The sequence below is a fragment of the Caretta caretta genome, chromosome 1 (assembly GCF_965140235.1).
Source record: "Caretta caretta isolate rCarCar2 chromosome 1, rCarCar1.hap1, whole genome shotgun sequence".
NCBI classification, from domain to species: Eukaryota; Metazoa; Chordata; order Testudines; family Cheloniidae; genus Caretta; species Caretta caretta.
Window position 1 is genome coordinate 139495287 of NC_134206.1, and position 17101 is coordinate 139512387.

The window sequence follows — 17101 nt, forward strand, 5'->3', positions numbered from 1 at the left end:
GACCTACAGGACTGCTTTCCATTTTTCCCAAGACAATCCCTCAGTATAGGTAGTATGTCCCCCCATGGCAAACACACTCTGGCAACAGACCACCTGTGTTCTCCTCCACCCATGTCCTTATCACAAACACATTTGCACTTTTTTTCTGAATAATTAGATTGGCGATCTCATCTGTGAACTAGTCCATCTAGCATTTCAAGAGTTCATGCATTATTACCCTATTTTCCCACTTTATATGAGAAATAATAGATGTTTCAAGGCAGCTTGGCATATTAAAGAGGCAGAGAAATTTTCTATATCCTAATCTGACAGGCAGATCTTTCACTGTGCTAAACTTTGACAATTTCCAAATAATCCCAAAAGCAGCCTTAAAACTTGTTTTATTTTCTTCCATTAGTAAAAGTGCACAGTTTATAAATGCAACAGTAAAACAAGATACCACATGTGGCATGTAATGGCTATAGAGATCTCTGGGGGAAATTCTCTGTGGCCAGTTCCCTGGGAGACAACTGGTTGGGTGGGACTTGTATAGGGCTTGAGCAGCCCACAAAAGAGGTGGCAGGACCCTCTTACTCAACAGGCCTCGTAATTGACTCTTCTTTTGCTACATATTGTGACAGACCCAGACCAGTGTGATACAGGAGTCTGGTAGAAAGCAAATATATTGGCCACTGGATGAACAGTTTTCTTTTCCCTGAGTGACCAGAGCAGGGGCTGCCCTAGAGCAATCAGGAACCTGCCAGAACCAGTTAAGACAGGCAAGCTAATCAAGACACCCAGAGCCAATTAAGAACTTTCTAGATTCAATTATGGCAGGCAGGCTAATCAGGACACCTGGTTTAAAAAGGACCTTCCATCAGTTAGTAGGGGTTCAAGTGTGATCAGGCTTTAGGAGGAAGATCCTGCAGTGTGGATAAAGAAGGTGCTGGGGGGAAGGCAATGGGGAAGTAGCCCAGAGAGTTGTAGCTGGAACCCGGTGTAGAGGGTGGGCCCGGGTTCCCCCTTCATCCCTCCAACTCCTGATCAGACACAGGAGGAGTTGACATGGTCTGTGAGAAACACCAGAAGGGAAGATCTAAATTGGAAAGGGATCTGCCCTGTCCCCAACTGCAGGGATTGTTCTCCGTTTCCCCCATGCTGGCCAGTGATGAGGTTAGCTGAGTGCATGGCAGGTTTGAGCCACTAGCAAGAGTGGCCAAACTGAGGGCTGCTGTGAACCTCTGAGGCAAGCAAATCCGCCAATAAGCGCAGGACCCGCAGAGGCAGAGGAGGAACTTTGTCACAATATAATGTACCTTTTATTCAGTGTGTGGCTCGCTTCTTCATTGAATGAAGTAGTTTCAGAGTAATATAGAAGAATGTTCATACTATTTTCATTCTCCACCCACAAAGTTTGAATACTATCAGAAAGCAGCACTGCTTTTATTTCTTGGAAGGACTATTTATTTATTTTTTTAGATGAAATAACACAGTACAGGAAGCAGTCCTGAAGCAAGTCAAGTTGCATAACTAGCATTTCTGAAAGCATAACAAAGGCTCTGTTATGCTACTATACAGCAGAGCAAATATATATTTGAAATAATTTTTTTGGCTGCTTGGGGTGGCTTGCAAAATAAGCCATTGTGTTTAAAATACCTAGTGTTCCCGAATCCAAGGTTCCACCTGCATTATTGCAATCATTTAGATACATGGAGTTTTCTGCATTACTGCATGTAAAACTCTTCAAGGAGCAACTGTAAGGGTCACACAGACAGGACCTTGATTTCTGAGGATCCCATGATGCTTTTTGTAAGACCAGGGCTTGCTTCATGTCCTTGGCTAAATTTTTTTCTTCCTCTCCTCCACATTCAGTATGTTGCACACTGGTTGTCTGCCTAGCTAGCTATCATTATTCCATCCCAGAGCTGCTGAATTTTAGTTCTAACTACAGTGATTCATTTCATGAGTGTGCACATATCTTGTATAGTTTGTCAAGTGGTTTGAGATCTTTCAGAATGAAAGATGCTATGTATATATATGTTAAGTTATTTCTTCTGGCCTTTCCAAACAAGTAGTATAGGGGGGAAAAAATTGTCTTCTACCTTTCTAGTATAATGTGGTCCCTTGAAAGCATGGAAAACAACATTTCTCAATGAAAATAAAATATTTATCTCTCCAACTCCCTCTCTAGAACATCTTGGGAGTCCATGGCGCAACGTTCAGTTGCCCTTCTCAGTTATTTATGTAGCCAAGGGGAAGTCTCGGCCAGAGTTGTCAGCTCGCTATCTGATTCGCCATCTCTTCACAGAAGATATATTGGTGAAGAGCAATGTGTATGGTAATCTGGAACGTGGCATGTGTCCACTGGACTGCAACAGAATCAATGCTCTCAGAGGTATGCACAGCTAAACTCTCTTCAAAAGATGGGCTGGAAATAAATAAAAATTACTAACCTTGTATCCATAATCAATCATGCAGCTTCCAAAACATTACATGAAACTGCCATGAGATTAGAGGCACAACTAGTGGGAGGAATGGAGGGGGGATATATTTTTACCTCAACTCCTGATCTATGCAAGATTAAAAAACAAAACAAACAAACCCTGTCCACGTATTATCTCCCTAGGCCATCTAGTCACTTTTCTGTATTTCAGCTTTTCCAATAACTTTTTAAAAATAGACTTCATCATCACTCTAGCTTTGACCCTTGTAACTTAATGGTGTGCTTGACTATATTCTGTACTGGGAGAATGCACTTCTCAATACTTGTTTTGGCCCAGTTGTGTCCAAATAAAACATTCAAGCAAAACAGAGCTTGCATACATAATTGATGATGATGCCCTACTTGTCTGGTTGTTTTATCTTTTAGACTTTCTTCAAGAGAACTACCCATCCTTTGATCTAAAGGAAACTGGATATGATTGGAAAGCATGTGTGGCTGCCATAAACAGTACAATCCGCAGTCTTAGACATGACCATAAGAAGGCTGCAATTGGAGTCCGAAAGAAGGTCTTGGCTACACTACCATCAAGTGAAAAGAGTCCTCCGCAAAGCCCTACTTCAGTAAAGCCGTATGAAAGTGATACTATCAACCTTACAGACTAAAAAGCTATGTCTTACAACCATCTGACATCTAGCTGCAGTCATGCTGTAGGTTGTTCAAAATACTATACAGAAGCCAATCTTTTTGGGTTGTCCGCAGCACTATATAATATACTCCACAAGGCCAAAATGGTGGAAGACCTGGGGTCCCTCCCTTCTTGAGCCACTGGCACTGATGCCTTACTCCATTCATGGTAGGTTGCATGATGGGCACTTGTCTGACAAGCACCTACTTTCAGTAAAGTACTGGCCCCAGAAGAGAGCATTTTGCCTTGAGGAAGTCCACTGCACAGAACAGGAAAGAGAAAATGATTGTCCCTCTGAACAAAACAATAAGGATTCAAAAGCCTAGCTGGGTCAAGCTTGTTATGTTTGGGGAGGGGAAGTTGTTCTAACAGCTGGATAATATAATTGAAAAAACTTATAACATAGAAAGGAGAGTGTGATTGGTATTGCACCACTTTGAGTTGTCAGACATTTCGTTTTTTTCTCCCATCCTACAGCAGAGATTTTGTTGTAGGATAAGGGAAGATGAGGGCAACTACAACAAATACAATTGCTGGTAAGTAATATTTTTCCTCTTCCCGATGGTTGGCTCTTGTCTGGAATGAATATTAAGAAACAATATTTTTGTATATATATTCTGGTTCTCTTTTACGCAATGTAAAATACAAAATATATCCTTCTGAAGGGATAATCAACATATACCATACCATACCAATGTAACCCACTGTTCCGTGTTTGTTACATGTTCCCCTCTGTGTCTAATCCACCGAGGATAGGAGTATGTTTGAGCTTCCAGCTAGAGAACTTGGGTCCTGATGGACCAATGAAGTCAATGGAAGGCTTTCCATTGGCTTCATTGTGCATAGCATCAAGCCATTGGTCCTTTAGCTCAAGCTAAAGAGACTCATGCTTTAGCTCTGTATATCCTGAGTCATGATTAAGATGACAATTGTTATACCTATCCAGACTCACCTATAATAGTCACAGCTTTTAGGTTTCTGGGCAGTTTGTGTGAACTATCAAGCATATTTGCTCTATTTTTTGTGGATTGTTAGTAGTTAGAAGCATTTGACATCCTAACCCTACAAAGTCAAACCCTGAAAGGTGAAAATGCAGACTCTTTTCAGACATTGTTTGTCTCCAGGATAGTCAGGATTGCTGGAGCTTTGTCCCTCAAAAATAGTTACATATGTTCCCTTTTTCCTCCCTCCACCATAAGATTTTATACATATGTTAATAAAGCATCTTATTTTGGAAATTACTTGACTCTAATAGTCATACTAAATACTCTATATGAATAGAAAATAACTTTCCTTCCATTTTTTACATGACTGTATATACATTTAGGCTTAAATGAATCATTTGAATGGATTTATTTTCACTATAGATTTTATGCTGTTGTTGTTTAGTCCTCAAATTAACATTTGAAATAGAGTTGTTCTTGTTTATGACCGACATACTATCATTCTTCTTCTTTAGGGTCCTCCTTGCAAAATACCAACCGTTTTAGAATCTAGTCTGTAGGTATTTCCAGTTACAAAACTCAGAAAAATACCAAAAATGCTTAAATTTTTTTTCTTCAGTATTTGTAGAGAATTTTTCCACTGTCATCCTCAGATGTAAATGTCAGGATGGCATATTTATGGACTTAGCTAACTAGCACTGAATTCTGTCAATGTGATGTGTACTTCTATCTTCCATTCTGAAGAGACCCAAATAACTGAACAAAAAATAGTAATAGTTTCCTCATAATTGTACCAATTTTTGCTAACTTTTGTAAAATGTATTTTGCCCTTAGGAAAGAATATTTTACAAATAAAACTAGAATATATTTGCTCCTTTACTGACTGAATTTGTATTCAATACTGGTATTTCTTGTTTGGGGACCATGGTTGAAGGGTAGTTTTACCTAGAAAGGGGTTTTTTCGTCTCCTGTCAGAGACATGGGCTTTGGGAAGAGTTTTTGCCTAAGATTAGCTGGCTGCTTCTGCACATGTTGTTATAAAAAACTGATTATTTTGGCTATCAAAATCATAAGTAACCAGATAACATGTCGTCTACGTGAGGAAGTTGCAATGGGTTGACTAGAGGGGTATCTTTAAACTGATTTAGTTAAGCCAGAGCAAACTCTTGTACTTGTTTGGGGTTAGCTTAGGTCGATTAGGAATCTGTTAACCTAAAAAAACCATCATAAACTGAAATAAGCAAGTCTGCAAAGGCGCTTGCACCAGTCTAACTAAATCAATTCAGGAATTAATTTAAACTGGTGTGACTTTCTTGTGTAGACAAGATCTTATTCTGACATGATTCCAGAATCTAGTTCTGAAACGAGCACCTTGAATCTAGTTTCAACATCTTTATACATCAGACTTAATGGGCAACTGACACAATTTAAGTCCAGAGGCCACTGCATGTCTGCTTAGTAACTGTAACGTTTAGAAAACTAAAACTCTTGTTGATGCATCCATTGCAGACGTGTGAATGATGGTGAGTATAGTTTTTTCACATTTTAATGCAGTCCAGTTTTCATATCCGTGAAAAAAGAAAACGTAAGTTTGAAGAACATCCAAGTTTAGCCATGAAACCTGGGTTTTGCCAGTATGTTACAATGAGAATGAAAAGAGCTCTTTATCTGAAACAGTCTAGAATGAATTTACAGCTTAAGATTGATTCTACAAAATACAATAATACAAAAGTAAGTATCCCAACAAATATGGGGCCTGATCCTTTAGTCCCAGCTCAAACTATGGACCTTAAAGGAAATTTTGTGTAGGGCCGGCAGAACAGCCCTTCAGCATTAATTTCCAGATCACCACTCTCACAAAGAAACCTGGGGCAGGAGCAAGAACATCTCCACAAGTATTCCCTCCGTTTCCAAGATATTGTTCCTGTGGGATTCACAGAAGGAGTGGGGGGAGGGGTCTTCCTCAGCATTCTTAGATCTTGGGGGTTCTGTGGGAGGTCACAGCCATTCGCATGGAGGCGGTCTGTCTCCAGAGCAGAATGTTGGGTGCCTTCCTCCAGCTCCCAGGCAGAACAGCTTCGCTGTAGGTCAGTTGCCAGACACATTCCTCCTCACCACAGCCTCTAGGATTTCTCACCACGTTGCCAACGATGCGTGGGTGGGTGCGAGAGAGGGAGGAAGAGGAAAACCAATGAGCATAACACATCCACCTCCCCATGCACAGCAACCCCACTAAGGTCTCTCGGAGGGAGATTGGGGAGGATTGTGCTATGGAAGGAGGATGAGATCTGTGTGCTGATGGGGGCCCCCGTCAAATGATCTAATTCTGACTCTTCCTGTCCTCCATTGCAGGGATGTACATGTGTTTTGGAGAGCAGTTGGGGGCTGGAATTCCATGGCAGTTGGTCACATTCAGTTATGCAAGTTTCAAGGCATGTGTTGAAAATATCCAGCTTGTGGGCAGACTCAGCTGTAGTAGGCATAACTCGTTCCTTAGAACAATAATATCAATGTGTCAAAAGAAAAATCTAAAATAAGTTCCTGAAATGAATATAACGATACAATTTATGTCAATACATACAGATTCTAGAAAACCAATGTTATATGCTAACAACTTTTTAGTTACTGAATTAATTAAATGCAAATGAAACAAGGGATCATAGGTTATTTTCTTACAGATGCAGTAAACGATGGTGTCCATATATAGAAGATAAGGGAATATAGCAAAATCAAGGCACTAGGTTTAATGCTGGAGGAATCTGGGCTTGGATTGCATTAATTCTCTATACCCATTCTGTCCTTGGCACTTCTGGGACCACCAACCAGGGTGCTAATTGTGATGGTGGATTTTGTGATCTTTGTAATAAAAAAGCATCATTGCAGTTACATCTCTGTTAAGAACTGGACTGATTATCAAAAAGGGGGGTAGAGTCTACATTCTGAGTGGATCTAGCAAGAATGCAGTAATATGTCATGTTCTATTTCTAAAGCAAGATGAGACTTCAATGGTGAATTTAACTTTGAAATTTAAAACCACACAATTTTGATTGGGCAAAGATAATTTCCCATGCAGTACTATTCACTTTGGTGTACATCTGTTTTTACCAATTGTGTAGATAACCTTCAAAAGCTGTTCCAATTGTACTTTGCAGTGGCAACTGTTAAGGTCACTGAGTCTTCAAAGGTGAGTAAGTTGCTTGTGTCTCATATAGGTTTGGATTTTCTTTATTTTGGGGCTAGTGCATGTTCTCCCTTAGCATTTGTTTGGTTAGTTTGGTCAGAGGAGGAGTTCAGAATGTGATATAGTATGGATACAATATTTTGCACATTTTTATTGCTGGCTTGTGTTTATGAGAGTTCTTTGATGTAACAGTCACTTTGTACTTCCCTGGTGTAATCACTGAAACTGCTGACTTTAAATGCTCTTTTTGTTGTGAGTTTGATTAGAAGCTTAAGCATTAATTTTATTTAAAACTTGCTTATAACTTCACTTTAAAATCATTTTGGTCATTTAAATACAAGGTTAAGTATGATCATATTTACTATTTTGTGTTCCCTTTCACACTGTAGGATTTTCTAGAAAGACATGAGACCATCAGATTAGAAGCGCTTACAGCACCATCAAGCAAGGGCCTAAATAAGTTCCATGTTTAAAGGATAATATTAAGCATTTTCACAATAAACATGCAGTATTGTGAGTTTCATTTTTATCTGAAATACCGATTTCAAATGCTCAGCTTGACACCTCTTGGATAGAGCTGGTGAAACATTTTCCATTATTTTTTTTTTAAACTGAAAAATGACCTAATTCCAAAAATGATTTTGTTGTTGTTGTTGACATTTTGCAATTTGAAAACATTAGCAAAATGTTTGTCTCTTTTTTAATCTGGGGTTTTGATAACATTATAGAGATACAAATAGTTTGTTTATTAAAATAATTACATATAAATCTGGAAATCCATTTCTGAAAAGTGACTTGCTGAAATATCTTGACTACATGCTGAAGCAACACCCGGCATATATCACAGAATCACAGAATATCAGGGTTGGAAGGGACCTCAGGAGATCATCTAGTCCAACCCCCTGCTCAAAGCAGGACCAATCCCCATTTTTTGCCCCAGATCAACTAAACGGCCCCCTCAAGGATTGAACTGACAACCCTGGGTTTAGCAGGCCAATGCTCAAACCACTGAGCTATCCCACCCCCAATATGCTGAAAAAAGAAAAGGGTATTGGATCAGGCCCTAGAAAAGTCAGTGAGAGTCTTTTAGCTGGCATCCAATGGGCATTGAATCAGGCTTTCAGTCAGCTGTTTGGAGCAAGTGGTCATTTTGAACATTTTTGTAATTATTTGGGATGTTTTCTCATAAACCATTTCTGGTAAGAAAATCTAAGAGTTTTGCCACAGTAAAGACTTCAAAATTGTGCTCACAATGAGAAGGTATTGGGCCAGTGCCGAAGGAAAGGTGTGGTTTTTTTTGTTTTGTTTTTTTAACGAGGCATGAAATTCTCTAAGCTCCTGTCTGTGGACACAGAAGTTGCCAACTACAGATGAAAAGGTACAGTACTAAAGAAATAGTATCCTTTTTTATTCTAGTTAATGAATTCAGTGCAATAGTATATTTAATTGAAGCTTTGCGTGGACTACAATGAAATGGTGTGGTTTTAACACGTGGTAACTAACAGTCTGAAAAGTCTAGTGGAGCAGCCTCTCTTTCTTTTAGTGTAGTTGGTCCAATAAAAGATACTACCTTACCCACCTTGTCTCTTCAGTGCAAACAAGGCAGTGTATATGTCTAATATGTGCTAAGCTGGTTAAAAGTTAAAGCCTAGGCTCCAGGTGGTATGCATTGTCTAGACTAGATATTGGGTGTGTTGTTTTTTTTTTTAACACATTAACATATGCTAACATCCTACCTTTAAACCCTAGTCTAGACAAAGCCTACAAGGCAGTTGATACCGGGAAGTTACGTCAGCATAGCTACATCACTCAGGGAAAAATCCACACCCCTGAGCAATGGAGGTTAAGCCAAACAACCTCCCGGGATAAACAGCACTAGGTCAATGGAAGAATTTTTCTGTTGACCTAGTTATTATCTCTTGGGGAGGTGGATAGTGTCTTTACTGAGGCACTACAATGGCACTGCTATAGCATTTCAAGGTGAAGAAACCCTTATTGTCTACAGGAATCCAGACTGTTACTTTAATTTGTTTCCTCCTAAGGTTTGGCCCTGCAGGCTACTGAGGTTGGACAAAATAAGTGCAGAGGAGACGGCTAGCACTGAGTAGGCCTAACTCTATGGCGTTTCATCACACAAGTAGTCCATTATAATAGTTCTTACTTTTCAGAGAGGACCTGCATTTTATGTGCAATTCTCCGTATGCAAATGGGCAACCCCTATGTTGCATAGTGCTTCCTGTGAGATGCTGACCACCCTCAACTCCTTTTGAAGTCAGTGGAAATTGGATTGGGAATTACAATTATTTCAAGATCTTCATGCCACCTGCAGTATGTATTGCTGTAAAAAGTGTGCTAAAGAGCAGACACCAGGAGAGATTGATAATAAAGGGCAGCCATGAGGGCCTGTCACAGACGTGCTTCTAGAAGTTATCATGAAACTGTGTTTCATAATCAGTTCCATGTCTCGTGATGTATTCTCGGCACAATGTTGTTACTGGCCCATTAGGTAGAAGTCGCCTACTTCCCTCAACTATCTTCACTTGGATAGACCATAACAAAGCACCATGCTCTACAGGTGCCCCAATGTTGCAGTCTCACAACCCTGGCCTGTAGCATGCAGGTGAGGCCCTTAATCAGGACAGCCATTTCACCCAGATATTTTCCTGTTCATCAATCAGGGTTTCTCAATTAAGAGGATTCTATGTGGTAGCAAAAAGACAGATGCATTTTGTCTATTTTGGTATTTATTATTCCTGTTCTAATACCCTGGGCTTTGAAAACCTGCAGATCATTAATTTTCTAGTAGCAGTTGTGGCCCAAGAAGTTAACACTGTTTGTTTGTCTGTCTGTCTGTCTGTCTGTAATGTTGGCTTAGTTACTTGGCCCCTGTCCCTTTCTCCCAAGCTGACGAACAAAGCACAATTACCAGGAGGACTGTTGGGTCACACATCACACGGAGTATGCTAAGCGCACCACTTCTGCAGCCTGTAATTTAGGGACAGGATACTGGCTGCAGCTCATACAAACCTTTATACTAACAATGCCTAGCTCCTGTATCGCCATGCTCCTCAGTAGACCTCAAAGTACTTTACAAAGGAGGTTGGTATTATTATTCCCATTTTACAGATGGAGAAACTGAGACCCAGGGAGGAAAGTGCATGAAGTCACTTAACAGATCAGTAACAGAGCTTGGAATTGAGTCCAGATCTCCTGAGTTTAGTCCAGTGCCATACCTAGTACACCACACTGCCTCCCATGAAATATTTCACAGTTAGCGTGTTCTCTCCCCTTCCTCCCCTTGTTTTTCTTCACTTTATTTATTTATTTATTTTTAATTAATTTGTGTGGGAGGAACCCTCACCCAGGTTTGCTATGCACTGTACAAACATATAGAGATAGTCCCTGCCCCATACAGCTCACAATGTAAGTTAAATTTCTATGGTCAAAGAGGCAAATTTGAGCAAGTTTGTTTGTTTATCTGGCCCTGTCAAGGTTCCTTCCCCACTCTGAACTTTAGGGTATAGATGTGGGGACCTGCATGAAAGACCCCCTAAGCTTATTCTTACCATCTTAGGTTAAAAACTTCCCCAAGGTACAAACTTTGCCTTGTCCTTGGACAGTATGCTGCCACCCCCAAGCGTGTTAAACAAAGAACAGGGAAAGAGACCACTTGAAGACGTCTTTCCACAAAATATCCCCCCAAGCCCTACACTGCCTTTCCTGGGGAAGGCTTGATAAAATCCTCACCAATTTGTACAGGTGAACACAGACCCAAACCCTTGGATCTTAAGAACAATGAAAAAACAATCCGGTTCTTAAAAGAAGAATTTTATTTAAAGAAAAGGTAAAAATCACCTTTGTAAAATCAGGATGGTAAATACTTTACAGGGTAAGCAGATTTAAAACATAGAGAATCCCTTTAGGCAAAACCTTAAATTACAAAAAGACACAAAAACAGGAATATACATTCCCTTCAGCACAGCTTATTTTACAAGCCATTAAACAAAAGGAAATCTAACACATTTTCTACCTAGATTACTTACTAACTTTACAGGAGTTGTAAGGCTGCATTCCTGATCTGTTTCCGGCAAAAGCATCACACAGACAGAGAGAACCCTTTGTTTCCCCTTCCTACTCCCCCTCCCCCCCAGATTTGAAAGTATTTTGTCTCCTCATTGGTCATTTTGGGTCAGGTGCCAGCGAGGTTACCTTAGCTTCTTAACCCTTTACAGGTGAAAGCGTTTTGCCTCTGGCCAGAAGGGATTTTATAGCACTGTATACAGAAAGGTGGTTACCCTTTCCTTTATATTTATAACAGCCCCAATGCAGTGGAACAGTAAAGACCATCTGTGCTATGTTGCCTTACGGGAAAAGCTCAACAACAAATGTTACTATGTAGAAAGAGATGGCTTGGTTACTTGCTGATGGTTCAGTGATCTGGATTCATGATCTTCCTCCTACTCTGGCTCATTGGGGTCGGGAGTCTTCACTGGGATTTGGCAACAGATGTACAGAGAGGGATTGTCTGAGTTATCTGACCCACAGGATAATTCCCTTCCCTTTAAGCAGTTATGCTGGCAGGAAATTTGGAAAGAAAAGGACTGCAGAAGCCATTTAGGTTGACTTGATAACCTGTTTGTATTTTAAATGCAGAGGCTCTGTCTCCTATCATCTTGGTTAAGGGGGTAGAAGAGAAGAAAGCAGAGAAAATGCAACGCCCTGATGTCTGTGGCCTGAAAGTGCAGAATATAGAGACAAGTTAAAATAAAAAGTCAAAGGTAGAGAAACTAGAGAGAGCATTTCAGTGGTGTAATCCTCTCTGATTTTACTGACCCTTACTTTGTTCTTCATTCAGTTATCTGTAAAACCATTTAAACTAAGAGACAAATTATTTAATATGTTAAGAGGTCAAAAGATACTTTTCATTGTAACTATTTTCCATTTTCCTTGTGGCAACTCTGAAGGAAGGTTTAGTTTCCCTTTTAAAGCATGTGATCTTTTGTAAAACAAATGGCTCTGTAAAGGCTGCTTATTGTATTCTAGAAAACCAATTAAAGAGATTTTAAAATATATATATATTCAAATTGGTCTTCCAGGCATCTCAGAGGTTTTCTTTTCAAATCCCGATAAGACATTTTCAATAAAATGTTGCTCTCCTTTTGCATGCATTTGGATTATAAATGGGGATTATTTTTCCTACTGGATTTATCTCTGATGGAAGATGCAAGTACAATTGTAATAGCTACCTCCTTTTTAAAAAAACAACATATACAAGAAGCAGCCTTTACCAATCCCTTTTGATGTATGAAGTCCTGTATAGAGTGACTATTCTGCAACAGCAGGTAGCAGGCTCTTCTCTTTTAAACACTGTCTTTCATTTTAATAAATACATTTTTAGTGATCATGGGAGGAGGAGGGGTTGGAAGTTCCTCACTATTCTCCAGGTAGCAGCAGAGAAATAGTTTCACATATCAGTCATATTTTCAGTGTGTAATTTTCTTTTTTTTAAACCTCGTGGCAGTAATATATATGTGTTTCTTTTTAGCCAGCCAGAGGGCAAAGACAACACATGTTCATCCTACAAAGAAGTCAGTGTTATGTCTTGCCTTATTTTTGTGGATATTCTGTATTTAATTTTGAATATACAGTGTGTCACATGGGGCCTTTCTCTCAGAAGCCAAGAGAGAAATGCTACTCTTGCTTGAGTACGTGTCTGGAAGCCAATCTGTAGAGGCATTCGTTTGGGTTTGATTGTTGCATACTATGGACCGATCTGCAAATACCTGCCCAAGTGCTTAACTTTGCTATCCCAGATGGGGCTACTCACGATAGTAAAATTAAGCATGGTAAGTATTTGTAGATTAGGCTTAAAGCCAAGTGAAGCATCAAACATGAGCCAAAAAATAAAACCCCTCCTAAACAGATCAGGGTGAACAAATTTATGGGCCAGATACTGTCTGCCTGTTTTGCACAGAGCTGAGAATGCTGTGAGCACTTAAATATAGTAATAATAACAACAAATGACTATGACTGACCTTACAAAAATGCTGAAAATCTGATCTCCAAAACATTGAAATGGGGAGATGTTTCCTGTGTTTTGTCTTAACTTCTCAGCAGAAGGCCCAGTTTAATTAAGTATTGGCCAAATTCCAGCAGTCACAAAGAAAGATACGATGGGAGCCATTCGCAGCCATGGAGATATTGGAGTGGTGGCAGATAAGCTCTTTTGGACAGGGATCATCACTCAGTGCTCTGTTTGTACAGCACCTAGCACATTGAGATCCTGGTCTATGACTTGGATTGCTAGGCACTACCACAATACAAATAATAAATATAATAAGTTGTGTTTTAGGGCCTGATCCAAAGCTCATTTAAGTCAATGAGAGTCTTTCCATAGATTTCAGTGGGCTTTAGATCAGCCCCTTTATACATAGCTAAATATTTACAGGTAATGTGTGTATTTATATCTAGGATATTATCATCAGTAATCAGGAACCTTCAACCATAGCGCCAGGCATATGTTTTGACCAATTTCTCTGCCACCAAAACCCCCCCTTTTTTTTTCTTCTGGATTTAGGCTGTGGCCATTCCAGTTTCTGAGCTACCTCAGTCTTCCCTCTCCCTTAAGGGATTTGAGCCCACACTCCTCACCCCCTCCCTGACTCTCCACTACTGGATCCCTACTCCTAAGCCATTCTGCTCAACAGACCAACTTCGTAACCTGTCCCAGCTGCTGCAATTCTCTGGCCTCCAAAAAACCTAACCTGTCTCCTAAAGAATTCAATGGTAATAGGATGACTCAATTATATTTGTGTTGGGATATAGGAATGTTTGTTTCCTTTGCTCTTCATAGAACCCACTCTCTCATGCATACTGCATTTCTCTTCTCCTGGCCCATCTCTAACACCCTGTTGCTTTCAAGTGCTCCTCTGCTGAGCCTCCCAAAAACTAGCACATACAAATCAGCTCTAACTCAAGCCCTTCCTATTAGGATTTCGGTGAGACTTACTGCTCCAGGGCATTTTATTCCGCTTGCCTACCTAGCAATGCTTAATAATTTCTGAACACCCTTCGGTTTTATATGATTTGACCTGCAGCTGGAAAGGGCAGCTGAGAAATACTGTTGTTTAAACAAATATAGCTCAGTGAATTGTACCTTACTAATTTTGATTGTCTGAAATCTCCAGATGTGTATTGGGAATGAAAGAATCATAACAGCAAATGTGGTCTAGCAAACCTAGAGACCTTGGTTTTTATAAACTCAAAGAAGAGCATTTGTCTGAGATCTAGAGGCCTTAGGATATGACAGTGATTGTTTTCCAAAAAGTGTATAATTTCTTAGTTTCAATAGGACTTTTAGCTGAAAAAAATTCAAAGAATGGGTTGTTCTCTACATAAGAAAATAATGAGTAAAATTTCTATATATGGGCATGACTGTATAGGAATTAATTTTGCATAGAAGCTTGTGTCCATTGTGAAAGTGGCTGAAAATATATTGCACAGGGTTTTGTAGAAGGAAATAACCACAGTGCTGAAATAAGCAGTGTAAGAAAATGCCCTTGAGGAGATGAAAAGCTATGAAATGAAAAGAAAAATGGAGTGGGGAAAAAAAGACTAATACTAGCGTAGCCTTGAAAGTACAGACTCCATTTTATATTTGTACATAAAGGCCATCCCTTCCAATAGAAAGAAAAAATGGACTGAACCTTTTCTGCACTTAAATGCACAAAGCTTTAACAGTTCAAAACAGATGCCTTCCTTATTCCAGTCTCTCTATTGTATCCCATCTCCAAAGCCCACCTACTGATAGGCTGCAGAAATGTATTTGTTGTCTGACTTCCTTTCCTTTCCCTTCCCAGATCCATGTGGCATTTCCTGGGGATCCTCTGTAAGACCATGAATTCTACTATTCTCATGCACTGTAAAATAAATACGAGAATATTAGGTCACGTAAAAAAAATTGTCTTCTAAAGAAAGAACTTTAAATAATATTTCTTTGCAAAGGAACCTGTGAAATCCTTTATATGAGAGCATAGGTCCTAGCTTGTATGTAAAGAATACCAGTGATGCCCAGTAAACTATGTACACTTACATTAGTTTAATATTCCCAAGTGTACTAAATTTAATCTACTTGATTGTGAGGTACTACTTCTTCTTAATAATAATTTGTATGACAGTAATGTCTAGTGGCTCAAATGGAAAACTGGGACCCCTTGTGCTAAATGCTGTACATGTACATAAGAGACACATCCATGCCACAGTCTAAGTAGACAAGGTTGGAGGCAGGAAGAATTATCATCATCATCATCCTGTTTACAGACGGGGACTTGAGACAAACAGATTGTGACTTGCCATGGTCAGCAGGAAATCTGTTATAAAGGTGGGACCTGAACCCAAACCTCCTGAGTCCCAGTCCAGATACCTAACCACATGACTGACCTAGTATCTTGGTTGTGTTGTTGATCTTGTGACTGCCATTGAGTAGTCACTATAACAAATACAAGCAAAAAACCCCTACAATGTAAAACAAGTATATTTATGCATCCCTACTGTATGAAACAAGTGTCTTCCTCCTTTCCTAAATTAGCCAGAAGAGGGCGCTACAATGATAAGGCTGGTTTTTAGGCTATTTATTTTTTTGCGCGGAGTGCTACCGAGAGCTAGCTGCCTTGTCAAAGGTATTATCTTTAATCCTCGCAAAGCCAGAGGGAGGTGAGGCCGCTGAGTCCCATGCAGGATAAGGCCCTATATACATGAACCATGTCCTGCAAACAATATGGAGAATAATATTGTGTGTTATGCTTCTTGAAACAAGATTTTTCAGGTATTTGATGATGAGAAAGATGAACTGATGAAAACGTGATATCCATTTGAAAATGAGATGAAGAATTTCTAATAACCTCGCCCCTGGGGATTTGAATTCACTGTCCTGGAAACATAACCCAGATACTTTATCTATTAGGCTACACAGTCTTGGTTTCAATCCAGCAAACTATACAGGTGTAAAATTAACCACCGGAGGGCTTTCCTATTGTTCCCTGACTGCAATGCTAACATATGGGAAAAAATAATTGAAAAAGTCAATAGTATGGGACACTGAGTATAAGCAAAGCCTGTTCCCTCATTCATACCAAGATGTACCTGTATGTACGATCTCATGTCAATCAGACTTGCTTTTGGTTCTTGTAAAAAATAAAAGGGGGAGACGTGGGGATGAGAAGAATTTCCCTATGTTTAGATATATCTATCTTCACAAGAAGGGGATCTCATTGAGACAGTTTGCAAGTGTTGGGAGTGCATAATTGTGTGTGGAAATGCCAAAAGAATTGTTTTATTGCTTGGCACGAGCAGGAGAATAGCTTGGCTTGGTCCTGTGAAAACAGTAACAATAGTCTGGTAAAAAGAAAAGGAGTACTTGTGGCACCTTAGAGACTAACCAATTTATTTGAGCATGAGCTTTCGTGAGCTACAGCTCACTTCATCAGATGTATACCGTGGAAACTGCAGCAGACTTTATATACACACAGAGAATATGAAACAATACCTCCTCCCACCCCACTGTCCTGCTGGTAATAGCTTAGCTTATCTTAGATAAGCTATTACCTTACCTTATCTTAGATAAGCTGGTAATAGCTTATCTTATCTTAGATAAGCTATTACCAGCAGGACAGTGGGGTGGGAGGAGGTATTGTTTCATATTCTCTGTGTGTATATAAAGTCTGCTGCAGTTTCCACGGTATACATCTGATGAAGTGAGCTGTAGCTCACGAAAGCTCATGCTCAAATAAATTGGTTAGTCTCTAAGGTGCCACAAGTACTCCTTTTCTTTTTGCGAATACAGACTAACACGGCTGTTCCTCTGAAAATAG

General features: G+C 39.7%; 1 protein-coding gene across 8 annotated transcripts in view; it reads left to right on the plus strand.

Moving 5' to 3' along the window:
• Nucleotides 1-7890, plus strand: part of BEND2 (BEN domain containing 2) — a 39119-nt gene extending 31229 nt beyond the window's left edge. For 5 of the 8 annotated variants that reach the window (XM_048862059.2, XM_048862068.2, XM_048862009.2 and 2 more), the window contains 2 exons: nt 2171-2374; nt 2849-4930. In XM_048862059.2, the coding sequence (XP_048718016.2) occupies nt 2171-2374; nt 2849-3084 (440 nt within the window). In that variant the 3' untranslated portion in view covers nt 3085-4930. Of the gene's footprint in view, nt 1-2170; nt 2375-2848; nt 4931-7167; nt 7236-7621 lie in introns of those variants that run through there. The other 3 variants (XR_007358122.2, XR_007358118.2, XR_007358121.2) reach the window with 3 other exon arrangements.
• The last annotated feature ends 9211 nt before the right edge of the window (nt 7891-17101 follow it).